The sequence below is a fragment of the Eptatretus burgeri genome, chromosome 1, assembly GCF_056783735.1.
Source record: "Eptatretus burgeri isolate ZD-2024b chromosome 1, Ebu_testis_v1, whole genome shotgun sequence".
Lineage (NCBI taxonomy): Eukaryota > Metazoa > Chordata > Myxini > Myxiniformes > Myxinidae > Eptatretus > Eptatretus burgeri.
This window is the reverse complement of record NC_140961.1, coordinates 143,031,213-143,045,551: the sequence shown is the minus strand read 5'-3', so window position 1 is coordinate 143,045,551 and position 14,339 is coordinate 143,031,213. Positions and strand designations below refer to the sequence as shown.

Here is a 14,339-nt window from a genome sequence, read left to right as displayed (position 1 = left end):
ATCCGGATCCAGATCTTCACCAAAATCGAATGAATTTGTCCTTCTCACACACCAAATCTGTCCACCAAATTTTATCCAAATCTAGGCATAAGTTTTTGAGGTGTCGTGTTATTACATATCGTTTTTGGTCTCATCTTTCAATGAAGAAGAATCACTGAAAAATTCTAGTATCTGGATATGGATCCAGATCTTCACCAACATCGAATCAATTCCTGCTCGTCACACACCCAACCTCTCCAGCAAAATTATTTTTTGTCCTAATCCATCCATTACCTTTTGAGATATCCTGCTCACAGACAGACAGACAGACAGACAGACAGACAGACAGACAGACAGACAGACAGAGCGGGGTGAAAAACATAACCTCTGCCCATCTTTGTTGATGGAGGAAACAATATTACAAATTTAGAAGCAGTTTTCAAAACAAATTGAACGTCCAATCATGACCCACGGTGTACAGGACCCTATGTGGTGTTGAAAAATCTATAAACAACAACTTATCACACCGTGTAGGATGCACTCACCGCACGCACTCTTTGTAAGCGCTCGTCCAGCGCCTCGTGGGCCCGGCGTTCCTGCTGCACACTGAGAAGCTTCACCGACAGCTCGGCTGCAAATTGTTCTGGGTGAGATACTGCATCCCTTGCCTGCCGTTGGCTCTGGTGAAGCAAAAGCACCACGAAGAAACATCATATCCTGACTGTTCACAACCTTGTGTGTGTGTGTGTACATATGGTACAGGCATAATGGAGCAAGCAGTGACAGAAACCACCCAACCTCTTCTCGGTGAAACCTCATCAAACACTCAAGTGAAAAAGAGACATTTTGAATGGTGACTCTAATAGTTACCAATTTGACGAAGCAATTGGCAATGTTTCAAAAAGCTCGAAAATAATTTGCAATTCATAAAGTTCTCAAGTTTCATTTTGCATGAGCAATGCAAATATGCAAATTATCTGGCAAATAAAACGATTGTTTTACATTCTCTGCAGCACACCATCACTTTTGACCTTTCCACTTTCTGGATAATAATTGTGTCAAGTTGACAAGCAAAATGGAGGTCTCAATGGAAAACAATTGTAGGATATATATATATATATATATATATATATATATATATATATATATATATATATATATATATATATATATATATACACATTATTAATTAAACCCCCAAACTTGGTGATGCAGCAAGGCACATATTGAGCCACAGCCACATCGATTGCCGCATGACCTTTTAGCAACAAGCGTCGTTTGCCACATGAACGCATCGTCTCTGCCCTGCACCAGTTAAGAGTTGGGGTTGCAGTCGGGCGAGATAAATAAAGCAGAAAAGTCTCTTCTGACCCGAAAAACGACATGATGCTTGCATTTGCACACGACGTCAGCGTCATATCATTTTCAGGTCCGAAGAGCCTTTTCTGGTTGATGCAAGGTGTTTCAAAAGAAACAGTGCAGTAGAAACTTCACAAAGACGAGTCTTTTAGAGAAGAGTATTTATTCTCAGCATGTATGTGTGTATGTCTATATATATATATATATATATATATATATATATATATATATATATATATATATATATATATATATATATATATATATATGTATATATTGTTACGGACCTGGAAACCATTTGCAGTCAACATACAGGTGTCCCAAAAGTCAGTTATGTTATCAAGTATGTGTGGAGTCAGATCCCCTTCCTTTTGTCCAGTGGGAGAATCAAAGGCATGCGAGGGTCCAATAAAGAACTCTGGGTTTATTTTCATTTGTGTGTCTGTCTGCGTGTGGGCCTGTCTCTAAGTAAAACTGAATAAGTGTATTTTTTGGATCAATATAAATATTTCTTGCTTGCATATTCGTGTTAAGTCTTGCCTTTGTCTTTTACTGCAAATAAAACTTGTTAGAAATATTCCCAGTCCGTTTCGATCCCTTCTTGAATTGGTCCAGCATGGTTCGGATCTGAGTTTAGCCGGGTTTTTATACCCGATAATTCGTTCATTCCAGCCGGCACGGCTTTGGCAGTTTCCGCTCGGCTGCACCCGAACCGGAGTTGGTAGTCGGTAGTTGGAACTCTACCGCAGTCGTTAGAGTGACCCGGTTCGAGCAAGACATGCCGAGGGCGTGGTTTCCCCCGTAGTGGAAATCACGTAGTTAATTAGGTAAATTGGTTATAGACAAATAGACCCTACGCTACGCCGTTGAAATATTGGCGACCACGGTCGGTTTGGCGAGCCGCCGCGTCATGGAATTATCCGGAGTGATGGCCTACAATTCTGGGGAGTCCCGTGGAGATGACGTAGTTTTCCCCACCTTGTGGTCGTTCTCGCCACCGACTCCCGGCCCGCAACAATACAAATGCAAGTTGCCTGATTGCGTCTGAGTGGGGTAAACGTGGTAACCACAGCACGTACAATGTCAAATGATACCTCATTTAAGAGCTCTTGGATCCAGACAGTGCATGAGGTGGTTCACAAATATCGATATTCACGCAATTTCGAGTTATATTAATTTTTGTTGCGCACGTGATATATATGCTCAAATGTTGGTTTGCACATCTTCCGGAAGCAAAAAAGATGATAGAACACAAACTATTCAGTCAATTCCATCAATGTATAATTACCTTTCCGTCAATTTATTTACCGTAAAACTTTAAGTCTTAACAGTTAGTGACTATTATGATGTTAAAGGGAAAACAAAGAATAATTTCCATTTAGTCCATTTATTTCACTGAGAAAACTTCATTCTTTTGGAAACGAACAAATTCTCTGACAAACGGAACCCCAGACTCCTTACTAATGCATCCTTTGCAAGTTGGGGGTGATGAAAAACGGGTTGGTCGGGATCGGAAGTGAGTTTTCTTTTATTTATTTATTAATTAGACGTGATTGGAAGTGAAGTGATCCTGCGTGCAGAATCCTTGTTGGTTGTGAACGTGGCCTTCGGCGAGGGAAAGCTCTTGACATCACACAGCCTTGCATATCTTCCTAATACCCCCCAAAAATTGGCGGTATTTGATGAACAAATGAATAAAAATAATAAAAAAACTGGAAACCAGAACCATACCTTGCATATTGGCTTGAGGTCACTACAGGTATGATCAGTCTGTGCATGAAACCTTGCGAGTAATGGGGGGAGGGATACAGACTTGGAGTTGGGAGAAGGGGTGGGAATGTGGAATTGGAGTTGGTTGGGATGGGGACTTGAAGAAGAAAGGGGTTGAGGAATTGAAGTCATATTTTACATTACGCGGAATTTCCAAGGGTCCCTGCCATGATGCTGTCAAAAGACATTCCTGCCAAACTCCCTAAATATTCCACACTATATTGGTAACTAATTCCCTTGCAACAGTCTGGTGGAACCGTTATCTGTGAGTCAAGAACAAAGATGAAAAAGTAAAGCATTAACATATCAATGAAATCAAAATAAGAATTAACCTTCCATTTCCCAAAATTGGAAATGCAGAAAAACGCAACTTTCAAACTAACTTATGAATGCTAACGAGGCCTTTTGCGCATCTATTGATGAAGATTGCATGACATGGTATCGGAGGAAAACTGCTCACTTGGATTGGAGCAAACCTGACAGGAGGACTTAAATTAGTTACAATTAACAGAGTGGGCTTAAACTGGAGTTCTGTAAAAAGTGTTGCACCACAGGGGAGTGTACTGGTTTCCCTTTTGTTGGCTATCTTTATTAAAGATCTACCATGATCAAAAACTCAGGATACATTCTTGCTTGATGCCAGGAAAATTGTGTGTGTCCAGTTAACAATGGGGATCAAGGAAAATTGCTTCAAGATGACTGAGATAAGGCACAGGAATGGTCCACCACCTGGAAGCACCCCTTCAATGAAACTAAATGCAAGGTCCTCCTTGGAAGACAAAGCAATAAGAACGAGTAACGTATGAATGACCATGAAGTAATCCTTCATAATGTCCGAATGGAAAAAGACCTTGGTGTTATGATTGATGATGGACATAACTTTCAACAGCATGTCTCAAAATCCATTCTCAAGTGTAATTAGATGCTCAGGGTCAGCAAAACGAGAGTCTCGCACCAAACAAGCGAAAATCTGCAAATACTCTGTCATCTTCGGCCACACCTGACACTCCAAGTTCAAGAAAGATGGAGAGAGGATTGAGAGAGTGCAGAGTCGAGAAACAAGGCTGATTATTGAATTGCGTGTGCTTTCTTATGAACAAAGACTCAAAAATCTCAATCTACACTCAATCTATTACTGTCGACACAGGGGTGACATGATCACTGTGTTCAAAATATTGCATGGAGACCTTTGAGTCCCAGCTGATCACTTATTTGTGCCTGTGAGTAATCTGATCACGAGAGGACATCCTTGGAAGCTGTTCAAGAGCTATTCAAGACTGAAGGTAAGAAGAAACATTTTTCAGCCAGAGGGTTGTTGATTGGAATAGTCTTACACAGGAAACTGTTGAGGCTAAGAATGTCAAGCATTAAAAAATAGGTTGGATGGACAATTGTGGAACCAAAGCTTCCTCACCAACAGTCTTTGATGAAGGAGCAGGACTAGGTTTTTTTTTTAAAAGTTAAGTTGCACTCAACCATGAAGAGCAGACCGGGATAATTACGGGATACTACATACAATCCTGAACCCGATGTGATGTGATTGCATTTCAAGTGACTCGGTGACACTAACCGAGAACTTTGAACCTGCCATTACCAGCATGAAATCCGCAATTCACATCGTCTTTTAAACATAATTTTCAGGATTTATACGAAAGAGTGGCAATTTCAAAACGGTTAACCACAATTGTTCTGTTCCTGAATGCAAATCCGACTCACGGAAATATAGAATTACGAGAAATATCCGTGGATAAAAGTTGTTGAGTTCCACCCTTTTCCTGTTAGTACTGCATTCAAGTGAATGGTGGCAGTTGATGTAACATACACGGCCAGACGCTTCTCCTTTTACCAAAATATGCAAAAATTATGTGTGTGTATATATATACATATATATATATATACATATATATATATATATATATATGTATATATATATATATGTATATATATATATATATATATATATATATATATATATATATATATATATATATATATATATATATATATATATATATATACATATATATATATATACATATATATATATACATATACATATATATATATATATATATATATATATATATATATATATACATACATAATTTGTATACACACATATATATATATATACACACACACATAATTTGATGACACACATAATTCACTTATATATGTATATATACACATATACATATATATATATATATATATATATATATATATATATATATATATATATATATATATATATATATATATATATATATATATATATATATATATATATATATATATATATATATATATATATATATATATATATATATATATATATATATATATATATATATATATATATATATACATATACAGATATACATATATATATATATATATATATATATATATATATATATATATATATATATATATATATACATCTACATATATATATATATATATATATATATATATATATATATATATATATATATATATATATATATATATATATATATATATATATATATATATATATATATATATATATATATATATATATATATAAATACATATATCTATATATATACATATATATATACATATATATATATTGTTACGGATTCGCGCCCGCCGGCGTGCTGACGGCCACGTAACTCGAATCGCGGCACGTCGCCCACCGGACGGACAATCCAGTCGTGACCCTCTCGGACTAACGCCGGGAACCAGTCACGGGTGGACCTTTCGGTCTCACCGCGATCGAGCCAATCAGCCCCCGCGTGGGATAGGGTTGCTCGCCAAATTCGACCTACCTAAGTACCCACGCGGAGGGTAGACCGGGCGATCGCACCTCGCCGCAGGTCGACTTCGGACACGGGCCACTTAAGCGACCCGTTCCGTACTATCGGGATAACCGAGCGGTGTTATCGTCGACCTCGACGGTTCGATTAATTATCGGGCGTATTCAGCCCACTACCAACCCTTTACGTGAAGCAAGATGAGGATTCAATGAAGGAAATGACGAAGCGAAACGGGAAACAGTTCAACACAAAGCACATTTATTCGCGACGAACGGAAAGCACACATATTCAATTCCACCAAAAGCACACAGAAAAGAAAAACACAATGCAATTTACACAAAAAGCAAATGCGACAATGCAGATCTAATACCGATTACACGAGCACACGGCAACACTTATACAATTTTACTTCACAGACGGCGCCGACAACACATACCCAAAACCAAGGAAAGAATACCCTCAAGGATGAGGCGGGCCTGAGGCCGAGACCGGGTCAGGCCTACCCGTCTGGTGATGAGACGCGGAGCGGCGATGGTGCCTCAACTCCGCGGGCCTCGCGGGCAGTGTCTGGTAGGGGGTGGGAAAGGGGCCCCCTTGGTCGCACTATCTCAGCGCGGGGGGAAACAGGAGGGGGTTGCTGATGCTCGGGGTATAGAGGATTTTTATTGTCCCGCGACATGCGTCTCCACCTCGGCCAGGTCGCGCTGTCGGCCTCCCTGGGGTGCAGCTCTCTGCACGATGCGAGCACCCCCTTGTCTGCCCTCGCCGCCTCTCCACAGCTCCGTCCCCTCCGCTCCGACTCCAACGCACACGACGACCAGCTCCTTCTTGCCAACTCCACCGCCCGCGAAGTCTTAACTCTCTGTTCTCTCTCGACTCTACTACTCACTGGACTGACGAACACGGTCGCTTATCTAAGCCCCGTGGCTTCGCCTTCTCATCTTTGACCCTCTGCCTTCGACCTTTCACCTCGCTCCCCATTGGCCCGAGAAAAAGTGGGCGTGAATGCTTTTTGATCCATAAATTTGCATATATCGATCGCCCTCCAACGCCCTGGGGGCGGGGCCAAATCGCCCCTCGCTCACCGATTGGACGGAACAAAAGTGGGCGTGTGTCGTTTTTGATCCGTTTTTGAAGTGGAAAATCCGTGGTTTTGTACACGCTGTTCGGCGCGCGCCCTGCACGAGTCCAACACCGGTACCCACAAGCGGCGCAAGAACGGTGGCCATGCGACGGTTGCGAGGTGTGACGTGAAGGTCGTGGCGGTGGGTGGTTGATGTGGTGGTCGGTGGTGGTAACAATGGCGGTTGGTCCAAATTAAAGATAGTAAAAGAAAAACGGCTATCCTGAAGAGTCGCAGCACGCATAAATGACATGTATTCCCACTAGACAACGGGTTTGGGCCTAACTACACATGTACTTACCGAGATACCTCACCTAAGGGACCTGAATGGTGGTTTGCGAATTTGGTAACCACAACAATATATATATATATACATATATATATATATATATATATACATCTACATATATACATATATATATATATATATACATCTATATATATATATATATATATATATATATATATATATATATATATATATATATATATATATATATATATATAGATATATATATATAGTTGCGAATTCACGCCCGTCGGCGTGCGGACGGCCGCGTAACTCGAATCGCGGCACGTCGCCCACCGGACGGACAATTCAGTCGTGACCCTCTCGGACCAACGCCGGGAGCTAGTCACAGGTGGGGGTTTAACCTCACCACAATCGTGCCAATTGCCCACCCGCGCAGGATAGGGTCGCTCACCAAATTCGATCTACCTAAGTACCTGCGTGAATGGTCGACTGGGCGATCGCACCTCGCCGCAGGTCGACTCCGGACACAGGCCGCTTGGGCGGCCCGTTCCATGCTATCGGGATAACCGAGCGGTGTTATCGCCGACCTGGATGGTTCAGATTAATTACCAGGCGTATTAAGCCCACTACGAACCCTTTACGTGAAGCAGGATGGAGGGTCAATAAAGAAAAAGACGAAGCAAAACGGGAAAACAGTTCACACAATGCACATTCATTACACCCCATTCATTACACGACACACGGAAAGCACACATATACAGCCAAACAGTCAAAATGCACATACAGCAGTTAAAACAAAAGAAACAATGACGCAGATCTACTACCGACTATGCGCACAAACGGCAACACTTATACAGTTCTACTTTACAGACGGCGCCAACACACATTTTCTCAAAAGCAAAGGAAAGAAGCCACCCTCATAGACAAGGGGGCAGACAGGCCTGGAGGCCAATATGTGCACGTGACCTGGAGGAGCGGCCAGGTCGCGAGACCAGGGGGGGGGGGTTCCTACCCGCGTCCTCGTGACGCGTTGGCGGACGAGCCGCACGTGTGGTCGCGTGGCTGTGCCCCAACTCCGTGCTCCTTGGCGGGTTTCGCTAGCACGACGTTTGGAGTGGGGTGAGAACGGGGCCCCCTTTTTGCACTCATCAGCGCGGGGGAAAGGGGGAATTGTTGATGCCCTGGGGGAGGAGAATGGCTGGCTGGCTTGGGTCCCGCGACGAGCGATCTCACACCGCGACCTCGTCGCCGACCGCCGTCGTTCTCGCCTCGGACCCGAGCTCCTTTGCCTCTTCCCGCAACTCTCCTCAGCCGACTGCAGAACCCAACTCGCTGCCACACTGATGACTCGACTCACTCTGCCCTGCCGACACACACTGCTACTGCCACACTCTGCCACGATTCATCTTGTGCTCGCCGTTTTATAGGCCGGCAGGAGAAAACAATATGCAAATATCCGGATCAGGATGACCTCGGGGGCGGAGCCACGCTCGTCCATTGGACAGAGGAAAAGCGTGCGTGAACCTCCCCTGATCCTAGAATTTGCATATATCGATTTCACACAGACGTGCCTGGAGGCGGGGCCAAGCCGCTCCGCGCTTGCTAATTGGACAGATCAGAAGTGGGCGTGTAGCGTTCTTGATCTGAATTCTCCCTCGGAAAGGCCACTATTTGCGCTCGCGGCTCGGTGCGTATCGCTGAACGAGCCCAAGACAGCCTGACGCTCAGTGTTCACAGGTGGTGCGGGAATGGCTGTAGAAGGAGAGAGGTGAGGGTGGTGGAGGGTTTATCAGTGGTGGTTTGATGGTTATGGTGCCGTTGGGAATGACGGTGATGCGATGTTTGCGGGATTGAGTTGTGAAGGTCAAGGTCGTGGCTGTTGGCGTTGTTGTTGCTGTCTGAGGGTTGGAGCGTGGTAGTAGTTGGTGACGATGGCTGGTGTGGTGGTTTAAGTGGTTGTTGTGTGATGGCGGTTGAGACGTGGTTGGTTAAAAATAAAGATAGAATAGAAAAACGGCTATCTCAAAGCGTCGCAACCCGAATTAATCACATAAATTCCCCCTCGACAACGGATTTGGGCTAACTACACATGTACTTAAGAGATATCTCACCTATGGGACCTGAACGGTGGTTTTCGAATTTCTACAGCCGTAACAATATATATATATATATATATATATATATATATATATATGTATATATATATATATATATATATATATATATATATATATATATATATATATATATATATATATATATATATTAGGGTGTTCCAAAAAAATGAAAGTTTGATTTTTGCTCCTCCCTGATTTTGCCTTTGTTCTAATACCCCATAAGAACTTATAGGTCAAAAATGAACAAAATTCCATGATATTTCGGGGTTCCTCAAATTGGCACAATTATGTCCATTATGGAGAGGGCATTTTGCACTGCAATGTCAAAAAGCTCATCTCGGTCTCCTTGGAAAAACTATTCTTTCATCCTATATGACTGCTGTGGTTTTTGAAAATATCAAACAACCATATTAATTGTGAAGTGTACTGCGTTGTGCATATTCGACGGCAAGTTGTCAGTTACAGTTTGGCAAATTTCAACAATATTGTGCCAACTTGAGGAACCCCTAAACATCCTCCAATCTGCTTCGTATTTGGTGTTTATGTTTCTACTGTCAAATGGAACAAAGGCACACCCAGGCAGCATGAATATTCATCCTTTTATTTTTTTACCCACTATTATGAAGCACCCTAATATATATATAAATATATATATATATATATATATATATATATATATATATATATATATATATATATATATATATATATATATATACAAAGAAGTTTTTGGCAAGGGTTATACTGGGTAGTTTGCCTTTGCCTTCACAGCAGTAGTTCGGGAAGGAATTTATAATTTGTTCAGTGTGCCAGAAATCACTCCTCTACCCTTCGTGAAGGACACCATGAGATATTTAACCAACTAATTCTGGAAGACGGGATGCCTAGTTTAATGTCCATCCGAGGGACGGCACACCCATTGATGAATCACCCTGCCTGTGAAACACTGGGGTGGCTTTATAACTGGGTCAGGATTTAAACCCAGACTAGACAGCTGGAGGTATGCACCCTCGCCTTTCGGTTGTCTAATCTGCGTTCGAATCTTGACCAGGCTATAAAATGTCACCTTTGTTTACTTTTTTTTACACGCACGGTGATACGTCCGAAAGTAGGACCGCTCTGCAAGCAGTCGGTCATTGGTGGTGTCTCAAGATTCCCTGGTATCTTTCATGAAGAGTGGAAGAGTTATTGCTGGTTCCCTGAAAAAGTACAAATTCCTGCTGCAGTTTGATGTCAGGCTCGGCCAGCCGGTTTAAAAAAGACTTGGGCCAGAATCGTCCCCACACTCGTTGGAATATAATATAATATAAATATTTTCTCCATTAAAAAAATATATATATATATACATCCATGTATTTGTGTGTATGTGTTGTCCATAACCCAAGGCCCAAGTGTAATCTCTCAGATTCGTGCTTTCCAGACAGGGTGCTGCATCACAAAGTACACCATTCATCGGTGGGATGTTCAGATGGGTGTCCCATCTGCAAGCATTAGTTGGTTGATGTTCAAAATCTCATGGTGTCTCTCGCACTTTGTATCTCTGACACCCTGAACAAATTAACAATTCCTGCCCAAATCACCTTCAGTCGAACGTCAGGTGTGGACAGCCAATTCGTGAAAGACGTGCTTCAAAAAAAAGTAGTTGTGGTCGTGTCCATCACAATATGATGATGATCGCTAAATTCAATTGTTCATCACTTGCTGGAAAGGGATGCTTGGGAAATGCATTTCTTTCAGTCTCTGGTCCTTTCTTTTCCAAACCCGAACATGCTTTCTAAAAGGCATGGAAGCTTGGCTCACATTACTGACCTTATAACCACACACGTCACCTTCTTCCATTCATGGTGTGCAGGCCAAACTGGCCCTAAGGATTTACGTTCAGGCACTCTTCAACCTCCACATTGTTTCATGAGGGCTGAGAATAACCAGTCTGTCTCATGAACTTTCAAGGAAAAATAAAACTTGAATGTGGCCATTTTGAAAAAAAAACAAAAATGTTTCAACACAATTCGCTAGAAATGCACAATGCCTGTGCGCAACGGATTCATTATGAGCAAATAAATTATGATTTGACCAGACTTGATGGGTTGAGCGTCTGCTCCGAGTCCGGGAGGTCGGCGGTTCGAACCCGAGGCAGATGAAAGACTTTAAAAATGGTATGAGCTGCTTCCTTGCTTGATGCTCAGCATCACAAAATAAAATTATGGAGCACAGACAAGCAACCATCATGGAGACATAATGGGCCTGCATTGAAGTTCCTTGTAAGGGAACTCACAACTGTGCCACAGCTATGGCAATGTCTGCAACTGTCCATTTCCCAAAGACATTGGCAAAGGGAAGCCGCAAGTGGTTAGGAAAAGGGCTTAGTTCATAAACAAGCTCAAATGAGCTCGGATCCCCGTCCTCTTAATGATAACGTCATTAAAAAAACGAATATGACGTCATTGTGATGTATCAGGTTTGCGGTAATTCATCTCTGCTAATGCCCTGTTCGATTCCCGCAAACAGAATTCAAAAAGCTTGCCTAGTTTTGGAGATAATTTTTTAGGCGATTTCCATTAGCGGAGATATTTTGACGTCATAACTTTTTTTTCTCGGAGGAATTTTCACAATCGGAGATGGTTACTGTCTGCGCGGGGTATTTTTTTACATATATATGCCAAGTTTCAGGAAGTTTCGATGAAAACTGTAGGCTGTGAAACAAAAAAGTCCACAAGAAGAAGATGAAGAACAACAACGTGAGTAAGACTTGGAGATCCTCCACGAGGATCTAAAAATAAAGTTTGAGCAAAGGAGGAGGGAATAAATGATGGAAAGGTCAACAGGGATCGGCCAATAAAGCAGAAAGTTTGTAAAATTCAAGGCAACTTGAACAAGCCATACATTCCTTCCACCTTCTGCTGAATGTCGGGCCTCGCCAAGCAGTTCTTGAAAGACTGGCCACGTTCCCCGGTCGAGTTCATGAGACAGTGGGAATCTTATTCCTGCATACGACTTGACGAATAGCAACTGAGGCCAGAGAGTAATTGGGGCTGATATAATTGGGTTAAGGGGTTGCAAAATAGTTTCATAAATCACTCGCAGAGGGAGGTACCCGCACCTTGTGTTCCGATTGACAACATAGCTTGTAATATGCCCAGGGTCTATGGCAATTTCGAAAGCTATTTTGCAGTGCTGTTTCTTCCCTGATGCCCCTTACACTCTCTCTCCCTCTCTCTATCTCTCTCTCTCTCTCTCTCTCTCCCTCTCTCTATCTCTCTCTCTATCTCTCTCTCTCTCTCTCTCTCTCCCCCCTAATCCGATGTCCTCCGAACCTTCTCTCCCTCCAACGCCTGCGAGGCACGGCACGAGCCAAATTCAGTACTTCATGGAGGACACCGTGGGGATCTTGAACGTCCACCTCCAATCAGTGCTGGTATACGGGCCGCCCAGTTCACCATGAATACAAGGAATGGCACGCACGCACACACACACACACACACACACACACAGGTGCATCGTCCTGTCTGCGGAATAGCAGGTTGACAGTTTTCAGCTGGGTCGAGATGCCAACACAGGCTAAACAGCTCAGAGACAATTAAGCGTACCTAAGGCTCTCCTGCCAGCCAACAATAGTTCACCTTCATGGGAACACTGTTCGCATCAAACACTTCGGCCTGCGGATGGATGCGGGTTAAACTGATCCTTTTGGCTCCGTACAACAAACACGACACAATGATTGCTTCCCTGAACATGAACATGCTAACTGTTGGAATGTTCATTTCATTCATTCGCTCAAAATGTACAGTTAACTCCTTTCATGTGGTTTTTTTTTTTTTCTTCAGCCCAATGTAAGATCAATTCAACTGAAAGTTTTGACAAAGCCTCAACAAAGATTGACCGAAGTGCTGAGAAGAATGTGTGTGACACTGGATGGAAACTACAAAGAAAAGAATGACCATCAGTGTAGAGATTGGCTGGCGCGGGACCATTTATTTACGAGTTGGGGGGGGGGTGGGGAATAGGTCTTTCATGGGAACTTTTGGCGAACTTTCGTTGGATATTTGTCAACAAAAACCTGTATGAACATAAACCCAGTTGATGTTTCAACTTTTCACAAATTTGGACAATTTATGAAAAACATAAATCATTATACGCACATGTGCACAGCAAAACAACGTCACATTGTTGTTCATTAAGCATAGCTAGTGAAAGACCATTCAGGTCATCTCACCTGAAACAAACTGCCTCCACACCACTCTTGATACTTAAGGAGTGTTCTTAAACACGTGAGTGTCCCACACCGTGGAAAGGGTAGGGGTCTCGGGTAGGGGACAGAAAGAGATGGGAAGGAAGGAGCCTCAGTGGTGTAATGGTTAGACTCGAGCATCCTCTCTGAGTTTGGGGGGCGGGGGGCGGGGGTCAGCGGTTTCAACCCCGGCCGAGTCATACCAAAGTCTCTTGTAAGGGAACTCATATTATTAGCTCACCTGGAACGTAGTTCTGGGGAGCTCATGGGATTGCGTGTCGTCCGTCCATTAGTCCGTCCGTCAGTCCATCCACAAACACTTTCAACTCCTTCTCTGAAACTCCACAAACAATTTTGATGAAACTTGACCACCACCTTGATCGCCGAAGATGTATCAAAGTTTGTTCACGGCATAAAACCCCCAAAAAATCAGGGTTTGAGGGGGTCTACGGGGGCTTGCCCCCCACCCCCCCCAAATAGGTATTTGCTTTCTTTTCAGAAACCACACACATAATTCCGATGAAACTTGACCATAACCTTCATTACCTGTGATGTAACAAAGTTTGTTCACGTTATTTAAAAAAAAAATTGGGGTCTAAGTGAATTTACAGGGGTGTGGGGTAAGAGGTGGAGTGGGGTGGGGGTATGGTTGCTTCCCAATACAGATATTTGCAACAGCATTGGTTTATTGGTAGATTTAACTGAT

General features: G+C 42.6%; 1 protein-coding gene across 5 annotated transcripts in view; it reads right to left on the bottom strand.

The window, feature by feature from the left end:
• The window catches only part of LOC147035656 (axin-1-like), a 72,528-nt gene that overhangs the window by 21,232 nt on the left and 36,957 nt on the right, over nt 1-14,339 (bottom strand). For 4 of the 5 annotated variants that reach the window (XM_085845987.1, XM_085845995.1, XM_085845977.1 and 1 more), the window contains exon 4: nt 525-659. In XM_085845987.1, the coding sequence (XP_085702113.1) occupies nt 525-659 (135 nt within the window). The remainder of the gene's footprint in view (nt 1-524; nt 660-14,339) is intronic. The other variant, XM_085845966.1, reaches the window with a different exon arrangement.